The following is a 15,594-nucleotide window of genomic DNA, read 5'->3' as shown; positions in this document are numbered from 1 at the left end:
CCCAGGAACACTCTTGACAGTGAGATGTTGGGTCTCAGGAGGCTCTCCAGGTGTGCAGTCCTTTTTTATGCATAAACATATTTTTAAAAGTATAACTTCTGTAGCATGGTCAGAAGGTGAAAAGTGAAGATTTAAGCATGTGAAATGACAGTTTTTATTTGGGAGCCAGTTTATTTTATGAATAAAGAAAGCAGTATTGTTTGGAAGTATAGTTGGTAAAATCAATTCAGAATTAGTTAGCCTAGGTAGTTCAGAAGCCTTAATTTGTTGCCAGCTTTGCCAGGGGCAGCAAGCCCCCTCACCAGTCGTTGTGGTTGTGCTTGTGCAGCAGAAGGCTGAGGCCGGGAATATGGTGGCATCGCCAGGGTCCAGAGGCTGGCGGATACTGATTCCCTTTCAGGATGTCTTTTACAGATTGAGGGGTGGTGGAAGGATCAAAATCAATGTTGACATTCCAAGTGATGTCAGCCTGTATTGGCGCCTGTGCGTTGGGTTAGTGCTTCTCGAGCATGAATACATCTCCTCAGTCTCTGATCTTGCCCATGTTTTGTTTCTTTGATAGCATCCATTCTTTTGCATGTCACTTATGATTTTGAAAACAGCCTGCAAGTTGCCATGTTATAGTCTCAGTGATCATTGTGTGGTGCTTTTGTTTTTACCTTAGCCTTCTGGCATTCATGGAGTGTCAATTGCTATTAAGAACACCAGACTCTGCTCTTACAGGCCATAAAGGAAAATGGTTAGGCATCATCTCTACCTGCCGGGAACTTACTGGCCAGAAGTGGCAGGTTGAAAACAAATGAAATTATGTGGAAGCAATGTAAGAAAATAATTGCACAAGGTACACTGTTGTGTAGTACTATAGAACTACATGCATGATTGCCCAGGTAGCTCTAGGAAATATGATTTCCCTATCGTGCTTAAGAAAAGGTTTCTTAGGTCACAAATTTAAGGAAAAGACCACGGGTTGTATTTCTTTTGTATCGTTCATAGTGTATGCCACTAGCTCTGGGTAGTAGTAGAAATAGAAACGTGGGACATCATGGAGTAGTATCATACTCCCGAGCTCTAGAACTTAACTTCCCAAGTTCAAATCCTAGTTATTCTAATTAGCTTTGTGATCTGAACCTCGCCTCAATTTCCTCATCTGAAAAGGGAATTGGTAACTATACCTACATAAGATTGTTGTGGGGACCTGAGTGGTTAATGTGTTTGAAGCCCTTAGAACTGGACCTAGATGCAGTTAGTACTCTGATTGTAACTCTGATTATTTCCTGGTAGTAGTTCCTATGACATTAAGACCCGGTAGATTTCATTTTGTGTTTAGTCCAGTGTGTAGTCTGGGAAACTCATTGGAAAAGGTTTATTATTTATTAAAAGGTTTTACTTATTAAAAGGTTTTATTCCTTAAAGGCTTAAGATGCAGTGAATGTAGTGAGCCTTGTAAAGGAGAGAACCTTTGGGTTTACTTAGCTTAACAGCAGACACCGCTGAAACTCTAGGACCAGGTTGTTAAATGCTGGTAGACCTGGACGCCTATGAGGGTAGAGAGGCTCTTGGTAAGTGCTGACTTTTAGGAAAGGGAGCAACATCATACATTTTTCTTTGTTTGTTTTAACATTTATTTATTATTGAGAGACAGAGAGACATAGAGTGTGAGCAGGGGGGAGGGGGAGAAAGAGAGGGAGACACAGAATCTGAAGCAGGCTCCAGGCTCTGAGCTGTCAGCACAGAGCCTGACACGGGGCTCAAACTCACAGACTGCAAGATCGTGACCTGAGCCGAAGTCGGTCGCCTAACCAACTGACCACCCAGGTGCCCTGGGAGCCACATCATAAAAGCAGCCTGGTCTCAGTTCTCATTGGTCACTTTATGACGTTAGGTATTTGCTTGATTTCTCTAATCCTCCAGTTTTCCATCGGCAAAGTTGGGATTGTAAGTGTACCCCCGGTTCTTAGAGTTTGAGGATTGAATGAGGTTGCACATGTAGTGCTCATTAGCACAGTCCCTGGCACGTGGAAGAAGTGTTAACTGTAACTATAAATGGGAATTTTGTGTTTACATGCAAATATGAATACATATAAAAAATAACAGCTTCAGAGGAAGAGTAATTGTTAAGGACATTTGAGAAAGTGGTCAGCCTCAGAGTGTGAGGGTGAGGACTAACACTGTGGCATGAAAAATTGAAAGGCAAGATCAGACCCAGAAGGGCTGTGGAGGCCCTCTAAAACTTGGTGATAAACTAAGAGAAGCAAAAAGTGACAGTGATTACAGTGTTTGAGACTGGTTGGGAGTCAGGAGGATGTGGTAGTGGTAGCCCTGGAAAATCAGATTCAGAACAGAGCCTTTTCTAGCTTCTAATCATTGTGCAAATTAGAAAAAGCACCCATTTCTCAAGACACTTTCATTTGTTAGAAAATTGCTATAATAGAATGATTTTGTTAGCACAGACCCCTTTATGGCCCATCCCTTATAAAATTCTAGAACTGCATATTTATTACAACAGTGTCTGTTATCTGAATTGGCATCCCCTTAAGTGTGGCACCTGTAAGTGCACAATGATAAACAGCCCTGGATTTGAACTCCCTTGAGATATAGTTTACTTTAGTATGTTCAAAGGTGCTGATTAAAAAAAGAAGAATGAGTATGCCAGTTACAAGGTCCGAGATTTATGTGCCTTTCCCAAAATGGGGAGGAGTAAACAAACTATTTACAGTTGGTGGTCTGAGAGAGGAGGACAGGTAAGACGCATGGAAGCATTCTAAGAAGAATCTGAAAAACAAAGTAACATTGAAAACAGTGAACAGAAGGGCAGCTAGGTGGCTCAGTCTGTTGAGCATCCGACTTCAGCTCAGGTCATGATCTCGCAGTTGGTAAGGTCAAGCCCTGCATCGGGCTCTGTGCTGACAGCTCAGAGCCTGGAGCCTGCTTCAGATTCTGTGTCTCCTCCTCTCCCTCCGCCATCTCTGCTTTGCATTCATCTTTCCATCTCTCAAAAATGAATAAATGCTAAAAAAAAAAAAAAAAAAAAAAAAAAAGAAAGAAAACTGAACAGAAAGTACCAGTTAGGGGAATATGGTATCTGTTTTTTGTAATGTAGAGTTTACTGCTTTCAGAAAGTACTTGAAGTTACTTCCAAGAGTCATGGATATAATAAAGTTCAGCATCCATATTGGAAAGAGATAAAGTAAATACGCCAGCCACCCAAGCTAAAACAGTTGCTATAGAGAGAATGAAATTTAGCTCTTGAGTTTTTTCTGGCAGCCAGATTAAAACTAATGAACCAGTAGTTCTCAGTCACAAAGGCAATATAAGGATCCAGGAAAATGTCAGCAAAGTAACAAAACTGAGTTTGTTCAGACAAGGTTATAAGTGGCCCTGATAACAAAAGTTTTGCTTGCCTTTGAGGATAGAAACCAATTACACATCACTCTCTTAAAGAGTGAACGATACAAATGGGAAAAGGATACTATTGGTAATAAAAGTCCTAAAACAGTACATTTCAGTTATTCGAGCACTGTCTTAAATAAACTCAGATTTCCCATTTTGAATTATATATTTTTTTACATGTTTGGTTTTTTGGGGTTTTTTTTGAGAGAGAGAGAACACAAGCAGGGGAGGGGCAAGGGTGGGGGGCACAGAATCCGAAGTAGGCTCCAGGCACTGAGCTGTCAGCACAGAGCCCGAAGCAGGGCTCGAACTCATGAACCGTGAGATCATGACCTGAGTCAAAGTGAGATGCCTAACCAGCTGAGCTACCCAGGTGCCCCAGATTTCGTATTTTGGATATGTCTCATATAAGGCTGCCTAGTGTCAGAGGTATCCCACTCGCCCATCTTTTACTTTGTTGACCCTTTTTCTAAAATCCAGTTAAAAGCTTTCCCTCCTCTTCAAAAAGCTCATGAAAATCTGCCCTAGATCCACTGTCAGAGTATTTGTAGCTTCATATAGAAAAGTCCAGTGGTAATTGGGAGTAGTGTACTAGAACTAGGAAGGGAAGAGAGCTTACCTGGACTAAGTAAGGCACCTTGAATTGTTATGTATGGTATTCCTGGAATGAGGAGTGATTTCATTTTGAGTTGATGATTGAAGAGATTTTTTAGCTTGGGTTCAAAATGGGATTTCTGTGGATAGAACTGAAAGTATCATGCTAAGTGAATTAAGTCAGTCAGAGAAAGACAGATACCGTATGTTTTCACTCATGTGGATCTTGAGAAACTTAACAGAAGACCGTGGGGGAGGGGAATGGAAAAAATAGTTACAAGCAGAAAGGGAGGGAAGCAAACCATAAGAGACTCTGAAATACAGAGAACAGACTGAGGGATGGATGATGGGAGTTGGGGAGAGGGGAAAATGGGTGATGGGCATTGAGGAGGGCACTTGCTGGGATGAGCACTGGGTGTTGTATGTAAGCGATGAACCATGGGAATCTACTCCCAAAACCAACAGCACACTGTATACACTGTGTGTTAGCCAAGTTGATAATAAATTATATTTTTTAAAAAAAGAAAGAAAACAATTAATTCTGGAAAACAAACAGAAAAACCAAAATGGGATTTCTGAGTCTTCGTTTTGAAGTTCTACCCCCTTACACACAAGTGAGACCCAAAGAAACCATAAGTGTCTTTAGTAGTTCTAACATAGATTTCCTGGGTATCAAATTGAGATTCTGAAATTTTTCTTTAGAGGCTTCCTGAAGGTTAATGTCATCTGTGTTCTACTCTCTGCCCAGATGTGGAGCTCTGTGGTTTTGGAGCTCTGTCCCAAGTTCCCTTTCCATTATCCATTTGCTAGAGTCCTGGACTAAGAGGACTCTTGGCTCTCCCCAGATGTCTCTTCAGGGAAATAATTCCCACTGGATGAAACTTCTAACATATCTAACAATTATTTACCTGATGCAGAGACACAAAAGTACTAAGAGGGGAAAACAGCAGAAATGGCCCCAGGGCCTTTCAGGATTACCCAAGGGAAATGAGCAGTCTGAGTGAAGGCAAAGGAAACAGGTTCTTTTTCCCTTCCTAACTAACCACTTCCACACTGTCTTAGCTCCATGATGCTTGGAAGATAGGCATTTTTGACATTTTATTATTTATTTTTATTTTCCCATTTCTGACACATTTAAGTTTATTTATTTTGAGAGAGACAGAGACAGCATGAGTGGGGGTGGGGCAGAGAGAGAGAGAGAGAGAGAGAGAAAGAGAAAAAGAGAGAATCCCAAGCAGACTCCATGGTGCCAGTGCAGAGCCCGATGCAGGGCTTGAATCCACGAAACTGTAAGAGAACATGACCTGAGCCAAACCAAGGTGACTGAGCTACCCAGGCGCCCCTCGTTTCTGACACATTTTAAAAGCTTGACTTAAAGGTGGATATTTCTTTTCTTGTCTATTAATTATTCGGTATTGGGTTTTGTTTCTTTTTTAAAAAACATATTTTGAACTTGGGAGAGAAAATATCTGGCCTTTGGCCTCATCGTGACACAGTAGAGTGAGTCACTGAACCAGAAGACCCATTTGGCCACATAGTTTTCTTCAGAAATGAACTTCCTTCCATTTATAAGACAGGAAACAGATAAAAAATATTTACCTCTAAGTACTACATTATAGCACCTTATAAGCATTTGTTGAATAGAAATTAAGTCATAAATCATTTCGTTTTATTACCTACCTGAGTATTCATCTTGAGACTGCTGGTCTGAACTTTGGTAGAATTTATCAGTGTCCTGAAAACATACACATAGTGGGCCGGAAATCATGCTGGAAAATCATCTCTTCTAATAATTCACTGGACCACTCGCCTTGGGCAAGTCATTTAGCCTCTCTGAGCCAGTTTCCTCAACAGTTAAGAGACAGACTATCTGTTCTCTTGGGCTCCTTTTTAACTCAGGTTCTAACCTGTGGCCCCTTGACTTTGTTCCACACTACACATATTTGTGGCTTAGTTTCACATCACATCTCACAGGGAGAATTTGGAGAACAAGACAAGGACTCACATTCAAGATGAAAATTTTCTCAAGAGCTCAGGTGAACCACTGAGCATTTATTCCTTAGGCTAGATTGGGATTTTGGAGTAATGCTGACAGAGCTGGAGGGAGCAGGGACTGACCTAGACAAGATAAATGCAAGAGAGACCTGTATGCATTGTAGAGACTCTAGTCTTGCAGGTAGCCTCCCTTTGTTTTCTGGTAACCAGGATATGCAGGTACTCAGAGTGGTTGTCTTAAGAGATGGGATATTCTCTGTGTGTGTGTTTGGTTTTGGTGTCTTTTAAAAAAAATTTTTTTTTTTTTAATGTTTGTGTATTTCTGAGACAGAGACAGCATGAGTAGGGGAGGGGCTCCAGGCTCTGAGTTGTCAGCACAAGAACCCGACACAGGGCTCGAACTCACAAACCGTGAGATCATGACCTGAGCCAAAGTTGGTCACTCAACCGACTGAGCCACCCAGGCTCCCCTGGTTTTGGTGTTTTGAAGTGAGACTGTTAGTAACAGCAGGGAATCAGTAGTTTTATTCCACTTTTGCTGTGTTCTTAAAAACAAAAAGTATATTTCAACTGATAATAGAGTTTCATTTTCTTTGGATGTTAGAGAAGGCTTTTTGTTAAGCATTGCATTTCATAAATATTTTAAACAGGTTTGTCTGGTGTTCATTGGCTGCTCCTACTAGAGTCACTGTTTTAATTTTAACTATTTGGAAATTCTCCTAATATTTGCTTATAGCTTCCAGCATGTTTACTGTGTTTGTGGCGTATGTAATCAGTAAATTATGATCATTATAAAGCACCTTCCCACAAGTTTAGTTTGTTTCATTTCATGTTCATCCCTCTATAAAGAAAACTGAACCTCTTCTCATTTCTCCCCTTTTCTACCTCCCGCCTCAACAGTAAAAAGAACATAAGAAAGCAGCGAATGAAAATCTTATTCAATGTTGTTCTTGAAGCTCGTGAGCCAGGTTCAGGCAGAAGGCTTTGTGATCTGTTTATGGTTAAACCATCCAAAAAGGACTATCCTGATTATTATAAAATCATATTGGAGCCAATGGACTTGAAAATAATTGAACATAACATCCGCAATGACAAATACGCAGGGGAAGAGGGAATGATAGAAGACATGAAGCTGATGTTCCGGAATGCCAGGCATTACAACGAGGAGGGCTCCCAGGTAAAAAATGTGTAGGAATCCTGCAGGAGGCACATTTTCTTTTGGGTGCTGGTAGAGTAATACATCTTGAGAGACCAGATCTAGATGCCTCACTCAGGTTACTCTTCTCAATGAGTAGCTTAATACTTTGTCTTTTCTTAATTGTTTAAAATGGGAGACAGTACACTGTATAGGTTAAAAGCTTATGCTATGTAGTTTGACATCCCAAATTTGAATTCTGCTCTTCCAAAGCCCATGTAAGTAACTTATCTTCTCTGAGCTTCATTTTCCTCATCTGTGCAGTGGAGATAATAATAGTACTTCCAACAGGGTTATCATAGGATTTAAATGAGAGAATGTACACAGAGCATGTGGCATGGTGCCTGGTGTTCATATAAGCATTCAAATGAAAACCAGTGACATTAAAATCTTTCCTCATTATCACTACCCTCAATAACATACTTCTCCGGGGAGAGTCCACAGAATGGTATGGTCATATAAGAATTAAGATATATTCATAAATGTACCTCTAAATCATTGATTTTGTTATGAAGCATCTTGATTTTCAGTTCTTTATTAGTATAACTATGATATATTCTTTTGTTTTTTTATTTCATATTCTTTATTTTTTGTTGAAATTTAATTGACCTGTACCATTATATTAGTTTCAAGTGTGCAACATAATGCTTTTGTATTTGTATATATTGCCATGTGATTATAGTAAACCTCATTAACATCTGTCATCATGCATAGTTACAAAATTTTTTTTCTTGTGGTGAAAACTTTAGATCTACTCTCTTAGCAGCTTTCAGATATGCACTACAGTTTTAGTAACTAGTCACCATGCTGTACACTATATCTTATTTTCTAACTAGAAGTTTGTGCTTTTGACCCCCTTCATCCATTCCACCTATCCCCACCCCCTCTCTCTGCGAACCACTGATCTGTTCTGTATGAGCTTGGGTTTTTGGTTTGTTTGTTTGTTTAGAATCTACATATATGTGAGATGATATGGTGTTTGTCTTTCTCTGTCTGACTTATTTCAGCTAGCATAATGCCCTCAGAGTTCATCCACATTGTCACAAAGGACAAGATTTCATTTTTTTTTTATGGCTGAATAATACTCTCCCCCACTCCCTCTCCCTCTCCCTCCCCATGCATGCGTGCGCACGCACGTGTGTTTTCTTTATCCATTCATCTATTGATGGACACTTAGTTTGCTTCCATACCTTGGTTATGGTAAATAATGCACTGAACATGGGTGAGAGTGCATATACTTTTCGAATTTCCTTTTTCTACATTAAATCTCCCAGAAATAAAATAACTTTAAAATCATGTATTTCTTTTCTTTTGCTCTTACAAAATAAACTAGGCATTGAGGGTACTTGTGATCAAACACCCTATCATAGGGGTTTACACTCTCCTTAGTATCATTGGCGAATTTGCCACTTGTCTGCTACTGATTGAGAAAAAAGCCACCCTTAAGAAAAGTAGCCAAAGAAGAGAGAGCATTTATTCCTTCAGCCCCTCTGCTGTGGTGGCGGTCAGGGGAGCCTCTGTGGAGAGAGTCAGGGGGATATAGCTCTTGGGGTGTGGCCATTAGGTGAATAACCTTGTTCTTGGCTACATATTACCACCCTTGGCTCAGTCTTCAGAGAGCAATCCCAAGCAGGGATTGTTGCTTTTCACAGATCAGAGTCTACATTGTGAATTCAGACTGATATTAAATCCCATTTAACAATATTTGAGCTACTACTGTGTATCAGATATTTTTCAGTTTTAATTCCCATTGAGCTAAGTCAGCTACCTTGAGGGTCCAGTGGGAGAGAGATTTATGAAAAAAGCAACACACGTAAATATGTTTCAGAAGTTCTGTAAAAACTTGCAGTGATTCTACTGCAATAGTTCTGAAACTGTAGCATGCATGTCTGCACATTAGAATCACCTGGAAAGCTTAAACAACAAACCATTTGAGGCTGAGGCCCACCCCTCAAAGATGCGATTTGGTTACTCTGTAGTGATCTCAAGCTTTATTTCTTTAGTTCTCATCTATGCTAACCTGTGTCTTGAAAACTTCTTTATAGATGTATGTTATACTTCAATAGAACATTTTTTAGAAAATAATTTTAAATATATTTATGGAATATAGGTGTACAACGATGCGCATATCCTGGAAAAGTTACTCAAGGATAAAAGGAAAGAGCTGGGCCCATTGCCTGATGATGATGACGTGGCTTCTCCCAAACTCAAGCTGAGTAAGGCAGCCTCACACTTTGTTTTTCAGTTTAGTCTGTCAAGGATAGTACTGATTCACCGAGATAATACTTAATTTATTGGTGAATATGTTTGGACTGACACTTCCAGCATGGAGTTTTTTCTCTTCCCCTCAAGCACTCTCTTCTATATTTTAAGTAGTTAAAATGTGAAAAGCATGTGGGGAATAGTATATAATGTCAGAGGTTTTGTTAACTTTCTTAAATGCTGGGGACATTTTGTAAAATTTAAATGGTAAGAATAGATAACTTTTCCCACATATTATGCCTGCAAGAGTGTAGTGGCAGATTTGGTATTTTATATGTTTGCTTGTTTGCTGATTACTGGAATTAAAAGTGAATCCCAGCAGCAGATCCTACATAGAATTCAAAGTATTAGATGCTCAGCCACTGCACTTGTCTTTTGAGTTGGTTTGTGGATGGTGATTTTATTAAAACTGTGAGGGAAGGAGGGGCTCCTGGGTGGCTCAGTCGGTTAAGCATCTGACTTCCACTCAGGTCATGATCTCACTCTCCATGAGTTTGAGCCCCGCATCGGTCTCTGTGCTGACAGCTCAGAACCTGGAGCCTGCTTCAGATTCTGTGTCTCCCTCTCTCTCTGCCCCTCCCCCATGCTCGCTCGCTGTCTCTCTCTCTCTCTCTCTCTCTCTCTCTCTCTCTCTCTCCCAAAATTAAATAAATGTTAAAGAAATTCAAAGCAAAACAAAAAAACTGAGGGGAGAAAAGACAACAAAAGCAGTTAATAGCATTGGGCTAAACAAGAGGTTTCTGCCTTATTTACAGTATGTAAGTAAAATAAATACCAAGCCTATGATAATGGTGTCGTCAAATATTCTTTGGAAGTATATTTGCTGAAAGGGGAAAAACAAACAGACCTTGCTTTTTTATATGAAATTACTATAAATGAAGTATTATAATAGTTTTGAGCATGACTTACTGCTAAGTGGTGATTCCTTCATATTAAGGGATTTATCTTTTTATGGAATTGTAAAAGCATGCAGAAGTTTTGCAGAAATGAAAACCTTTGTTTTACTTTTTAGGGACACAGTGCCTTATAAAAATAGAATTCATTCTAGGGAGCATCTGACTAGCTCAGTGGAGCATGCAACTCTTGATCTTGGGGGCATGTGTTCAAGCCCCAGATTGGGTATAGAGATTACTTTTAAAAATTAATTTAAGGGGCACCTGGGTGGCTCAGTCAAATAAGTGTCTAACTCTTGATTTTGGCTCAGGTCGTGATTTCACAGCTCGGATCAAGCGTCATATTGGGCTCTATGGTGACAGAGCGGAGTCTGCTTGGGATTATCTCTCTCCCTCTCTTTCTGCCCCTCCCCCCTCTAAATAAATGAATAAACAAATAACCCAAATAAATAAATAAATAAAATTTTTAAGAAGGGTTTTTAAAAAATGGAAATAATTCCATAAGTTGAGTTGGGAAATGGTAGATAATTCAACAGTAACTAAATATACATATATTTTTTAAAGCTCAGGGAAAAGAAATTTTAATGTTGATTTCCTTTTCATTTCTGTTTTGTATTATGAAAAATTTCAAACATCTACAGATATGAAGAGTAGTACTGTTACTCAGCATTTATCAAGGTTGTGCCTTATCTCCTATATCCACTTTTCTCTCTGTGTTTTTTGTTCTAAATTATTTTAAAGGAAATTCAGGCATGTCACTTCATTTTTACATAATTCAGTACGTATCTCTAATATTTGCAGGTATTTTGTTAAATATCCATAAAATCATTGCAACTAACAAAACCATTTCTTGGTTTCACCTAATACCTGACAAATTTCCAAATTTTGCTGATTGTCTCAAAATGTATTTTTACAGTTGGTTTCTTCAAATCAGGATTTAGTTAAGTTCTTTATGTTCTATTTAATCATTATGCCCTCTGGCCTAACCTAGAGCAAACCCCTCCCTTTTTTTTTTTTTATGGTCAAGCCATTGACTCTTCAAAAACCAGACCACTTTTTTTTTTAATCTTTTTAATGTTTTTACTTATTTTTGAGAGAGAGAGAGAGGGAGAGGAAGAGAGAGACCAAGCATGAGTGGGGGAGGAGCAGAGAGAGTGAGAGACACAGAACCCGAAGCAGGCTCTAGGCTCTGAACTGTCAGCACAGAGCCCAACACGGGGCTCGAACCCACCATGAGATCATGACCTGAGCTGAAGTCAGATGCTTAACCAACTGAGCCACCCAGGTGCCCTCCTAGATCACTTTCTTGTACACTTTCATGTTCTGGATTAATCAGTTCACTTCTTTGTGATATCAGCTAACTTTTCGTCTTTATTCCTCTCATTTCTTAAAAACATTTACTCCAGAGGCTTGATTAGATTAAGTTTCAGTTCAGCAAGGATGCTTCGTAATAGGTTTTCTATACATACATTACATCACAGGTTGAAGCAGTGTCTGGTTGAGGTAGAATCTAAATAAGGTCCGTATAGTGCATTTGATTGATACTTCTAATCCATAAATTCTCCTCTCATCTTTCTTTTTTTTTTGCCTTGCAGTTTATTTGTTGAAGAAACTGGGATTTTACTGTAGCTTCCCGTAGTCTGGGTTTTGCTAATTGCGTTCCTTTGCTATAGTTTAACATGTTTTAGTGTGCTTGACATTTCCTTTAAATTGGCAATTGGAGCAAGAGGCTTGATCAGATTTAAATTAGATTTGATCTTCGTCCCCTCCTTTTGGTACAGAAACCAACTTCAGAGGTGGTATATGGGCTTTCATTGGGTGACCCTGTAACAGCTGGTTGTTTCTCTCATGTGTTAACAGCTATTGATGCTGACTACCTTAATTCATTAAAGAGGTATAAAATAGCAATAGTGGGATTTTATCATTCCTTGCTCATTTACCAACTGGAATACTTCTGTATAGAGAAACTATGCCTCATCCAGAATTTGGTTACCCAGTGGTAGATTTTTGTTCATCTTGGTTTGGTTTGGTTTGGTTTGGTTTGGTTTGGTTTTTTGTTTTGAAAGGATAAAAGATGCCCCCCTCCCCCCTTGGCTTACTACTTTTCAGAATAATGCATTGATTTACCAACATCCTCCAACATTTACCCAGCTCATTTGTTCAGTTTTATATATCATTAAGAACTCCTAAATTTAGACATGTAGCTGGGTTTTAACCCGTTGCAGTTGCCTTTATTGATGCTCCTGTTGTCCCAGGCTGGCTGCCGTGTTCTTTTGACATGACCATAGTAAGGAGGCATTGATAGATTCTTTACTATCTCGTGTTTCAAGATACACGAGGTTCATCTTATGCCAACTGTGCATCTGCCATTTGCTGAAGAGTTACTGGTGTCAGTATTTGAAATCCCTATTTCAAAATTATAGTCAAAACCCCATGGGATTATACTGATACTGGATTGGTCATTGTTTCTAAGATTTTCAGTGGACAGAGATAAGAAATTTTGTGTGTGTTTGTTTTATAGTTAAAGATAAAATACATCAAGGGGCGCCTGGGTGGTTCAGTCGGTTGAGCGTCCGACTTCAACTCAGGTCATGATCTCACATTCGTGAGTTTGAGCCCCGCGTCGCGCTCTGTGCTGACAGCTCGGAGCCTGGAGCCTGCTTCAGATTCTGTGTCTCCCTCTCTCTGCCCCTTCCCCGCTCATGCTCTGTCTCTCTCTGTCTCTCAAAGATGAATAAATGTTAAAAAAAAATTTTTTTAATAAAAATAAAGATAAAATACATCATAAGTTCATACTGATGCTCTTAACTGAGCTTTATGGCTGTAGGGTTTTTATGCAGTGTTCTCTGTTTTAACATCTGTATCTTTTTTCCTACTGTGATAAAAATCTCAGTTCTCAAGGGTACTACAGGTGATGGAATTAGAATGCCACATAGCTATTCATTTGCTTTATTCTACCTTATTCACAACTATCTCAACATGGTAGTGCTTGCTCTCTCACTAAAAAATGATTACTGAAAACAGTTTAAATTTTTTTCCAGTTTTTTTGTTGTCCCTAGGATATACATTAAATTGTGTTTTACGAATCGTTTGGAGTAGTCCCTTTGTTATGGTTATGCTTTACCAACTGTATACAAATTTGGGTTCATTTATTTCATTTTACCCATTTAACATTAAATCTCTTCCTTTAGGTAGGAAGAGTGGAATTTCTCCTAAAAAATCAAAATACATGACTCCAATGCAGCAGAAACTAAATGAAGTCTATGAAGCTGTAAAGAACTATACTGATAAGAGGGGTCGCCGCCTCAGTGCCATATTTCTGAGGCTTCCCTCTAGATCTGAGCTGCCTGACTACTACCTGACCATTAAAAAGCCCATGGACATGGAAAAAATTCGAAGTCACATGATGGCCAATAAATACCAAGATATAGACTCCATGGTTGAGGACTTCGTCATGATGTTTAACAATGCGTGTACATACAATGAGCCTGAGTCTTTGATCTACAAAGATGCTCTTGTCCTGCACAAAGTCCTGCTTGAAACTCGGAGAGACCTGGAGGGAGATGAGGACTCTCATGTCCCAAATGTGACCTTGCTGATTCAAGAGCTTATCCACAATCTTTTTGTGTCAGTCATGAGTCATCAGGATGATGAGGGAAGATGCTACAGTGATTCCTTAGCAGAAATTCCTGCTGTGGATCCCAACTTTCCAAACAAACCTCCTCTTACTTTTGACATAATTAGAAAGAATGTTGAAAATAATCGCTACCGGCGGCTTGATTTATTTCAAGAGCATATGTTTGAAGTCTTGGAAAGGGCAAGAAGGATGAATCGGTAGGTTTTCAAAGCTATTTCTTTTTGAGAAGGTGTGATATCTAATACAAAACAGAAGAAAATTCTGCTTTGATATACTATTTCAGCTTAGGTACATGATTCCAGTTGGTGAGGTGCTGTTTTGAATTCTAATTTGCCACAACTTGTAGAGAGCAAGTGTATGCTACAGCGTAGAGAAGTCACGCTACTAAATCATCTAGGTAAGGACCTTTGAGAAAGAGTAGAGGGCGGAGTTGAAGATCTGTTGAAAAGGATAAACTCTTAAAATATAGCCTTTCACAGAACACGTTTCTAAAGGATAAAGTACTTATAAATTGAAATCGTATTGTGATTTTCTTTTAAACTTTGAGTTCAATCCGAGCATGCTTTAAATAAATGCAGATAGCCCTAAGTTCTTGATCTGAGGTTAGACTGATTTAAATTTGATCACCATTTCCTGTTCCTAAAAGGGTGGCTTCTTTTTTTTTTTTTAATCTCAGATTTCTCACTTTTAAGTGCCTTTTGTAGCATTAGAAGCACTGAAAGAAGCAGTCAAGTTTAATTTTCCATCAAATTTGAATTCCCTTTTAATTTTGATCTACAGTATATCTTTGTCACATAACACTGGTATAAATCGACTATTAAAACAATTTCAGTTCAGTGGTTATGGCATGTCTTCTGGTTGCTCTTAGAGTCACTTGGGGAAATATAAAAAGCCAAAGATACAAACCTTTCTGGAGCTTATAGTGTACCATGCTGAAAGGAGACTTTTAGGCATTGGGTTTGAGGTAATTCTAGCTGGGGAATCTGGTGAAGCCTGCATTTGCTCTGGATTTTGAAAGAAAAATTAGTAATAAGGTATGCTCTTCCCATTAAGCACCTGCTCTTTATAAAGAAGCGTGCTGAACACTTTATGTAGATAGTCTCTAACCCTTGTAGCCATTCTAGATGATAATCTTCCCACTTTGCATATGAAAAAGTGGTACCTAAACTTAAAGAAGTTGCCTAAAGTCACACAACTTGTAAGTGGTTCATCTTACTCCCCACCACAGAGCCAGTCACTAAGACACCAGTCATGGAGCCCAGCCATGGATGATAAGGCTTGTGCTCTGTGCTCTAAGAGCTTGAAGCCTGACAGTTGGGATCGGTCCTATGCTTGGGGAAGAATAATTCCAGGCATGAGACAACATATAACAACTTGATAGGTAGTAAAGGCGGTGGAGTAGAAACTCTGCACTGGAGTTCTATAAAAGACATGAGGCAGGGGCGCCTGGGTGGCGCAGTCGGTTAAGCGTCCGACTTCAGCCAGGTCACGATCTCGCGGTCTGTGGGTTCGAGCCCCGCGTCAGGCTCTGGGCTGATGGCTCAGAGCCTGGAGCCTGTTTCCGATTCTGTGTCTCCCTCTCTCTCTGCCCCTCCCCCGTTCATGCTCTGTCTCTCTCTGTCCCAAAA

At 39.5% G+C, this 15,594-nt stretch overlaps 1 protein-coding gene and 1 long non-coding RNA gene across 38 annotated transcripts in view; one reads left to right on the top strand and one right to left on the bottom strand.

The window, feature by feature from the left end:
* The window catches only part of PBRM1 (polybromo 1), a 117,487-nt gene that overhangs the window by 49,200 nt on the left and 52,693 nt on the right, over nucleotides 1-15,594 (top strand). For 19 of the 35 annotated variants that reach the window (XM_049640662.1, XM_049640653.1, XM_049640663.1 and 16 more), the window contains 3 exons: nucleotides 6,880-7,156; nucleotides 9,285-9,390; nucleotides 13,521-14,163. In XM_049640662.1, the coding sequence (XP_049496619.1) occupies nucleotides 6,880-7,156; nucleotides 9,285-9,390; nucleotides 13,521-14,163 (1,026 nt within the window). Of the gene's footprint in view, nucleotides 1-5; nucleotides 51-6,879; nucleotides 7,157-9,284; nucleotides 9,391-13,520; nucleotides 14,164-15,594 lie in introns of those variants that run through there. The other 16 variants (XM_049640661.1, XM_049640657.1, XM_049640636.1 and 13 more) reach the window with 2 other exon arrangements.
* LOC125929463 (uncharacterized) overlaps nucleotides 1-15,594 on the bottom strand; it is a 60,066-nt gene that overhangs the window by 6,998 nt on the left and 37,474 nt on the right. The window contains exons 3-4 of one of the 3 annotated variants that reach the window (XR_007459870.1): nucleotides 5,665-5,719; nucleotides 3,503-4,136 (exon numbers count right to left, since the gene is read on the bottom strand). The exons of 1 other annotated variant lie outside the window; for it this stretch is intronic. This is a non-coding gene — a long non-coding RNA (uncharacterized LOC125929463). Of the gene's footprint in view, nucleotides 1-3,502; nucleotides 4,137-5,664; nucleotides 5,720-15,594 lie in introns of those variants that run through there. One more of the 3 variants, XR_007459871.1, reaches the window with a different exon arrangement.

The sequence above is a fragment of the Panthera uncia genome, chromosome A2, assembly GCF_023721935.1.
Source record: "Panthera uncia isolate 11264 chromosome A2, Puncia_PCG_1.0, whole genome shotgun sequence".
Classification (NCBI taxonomy): domain Eukaryota; kingdom Metazoa; phylum Chordata; class Mammalia; order Carnivora; family Felidae; genus Panthera; species Panthera uncia.
Note: the sequence above shows the minus strand (reverse complement) of the source record. Positions and strands in the feature narration are given on the sequence as shown.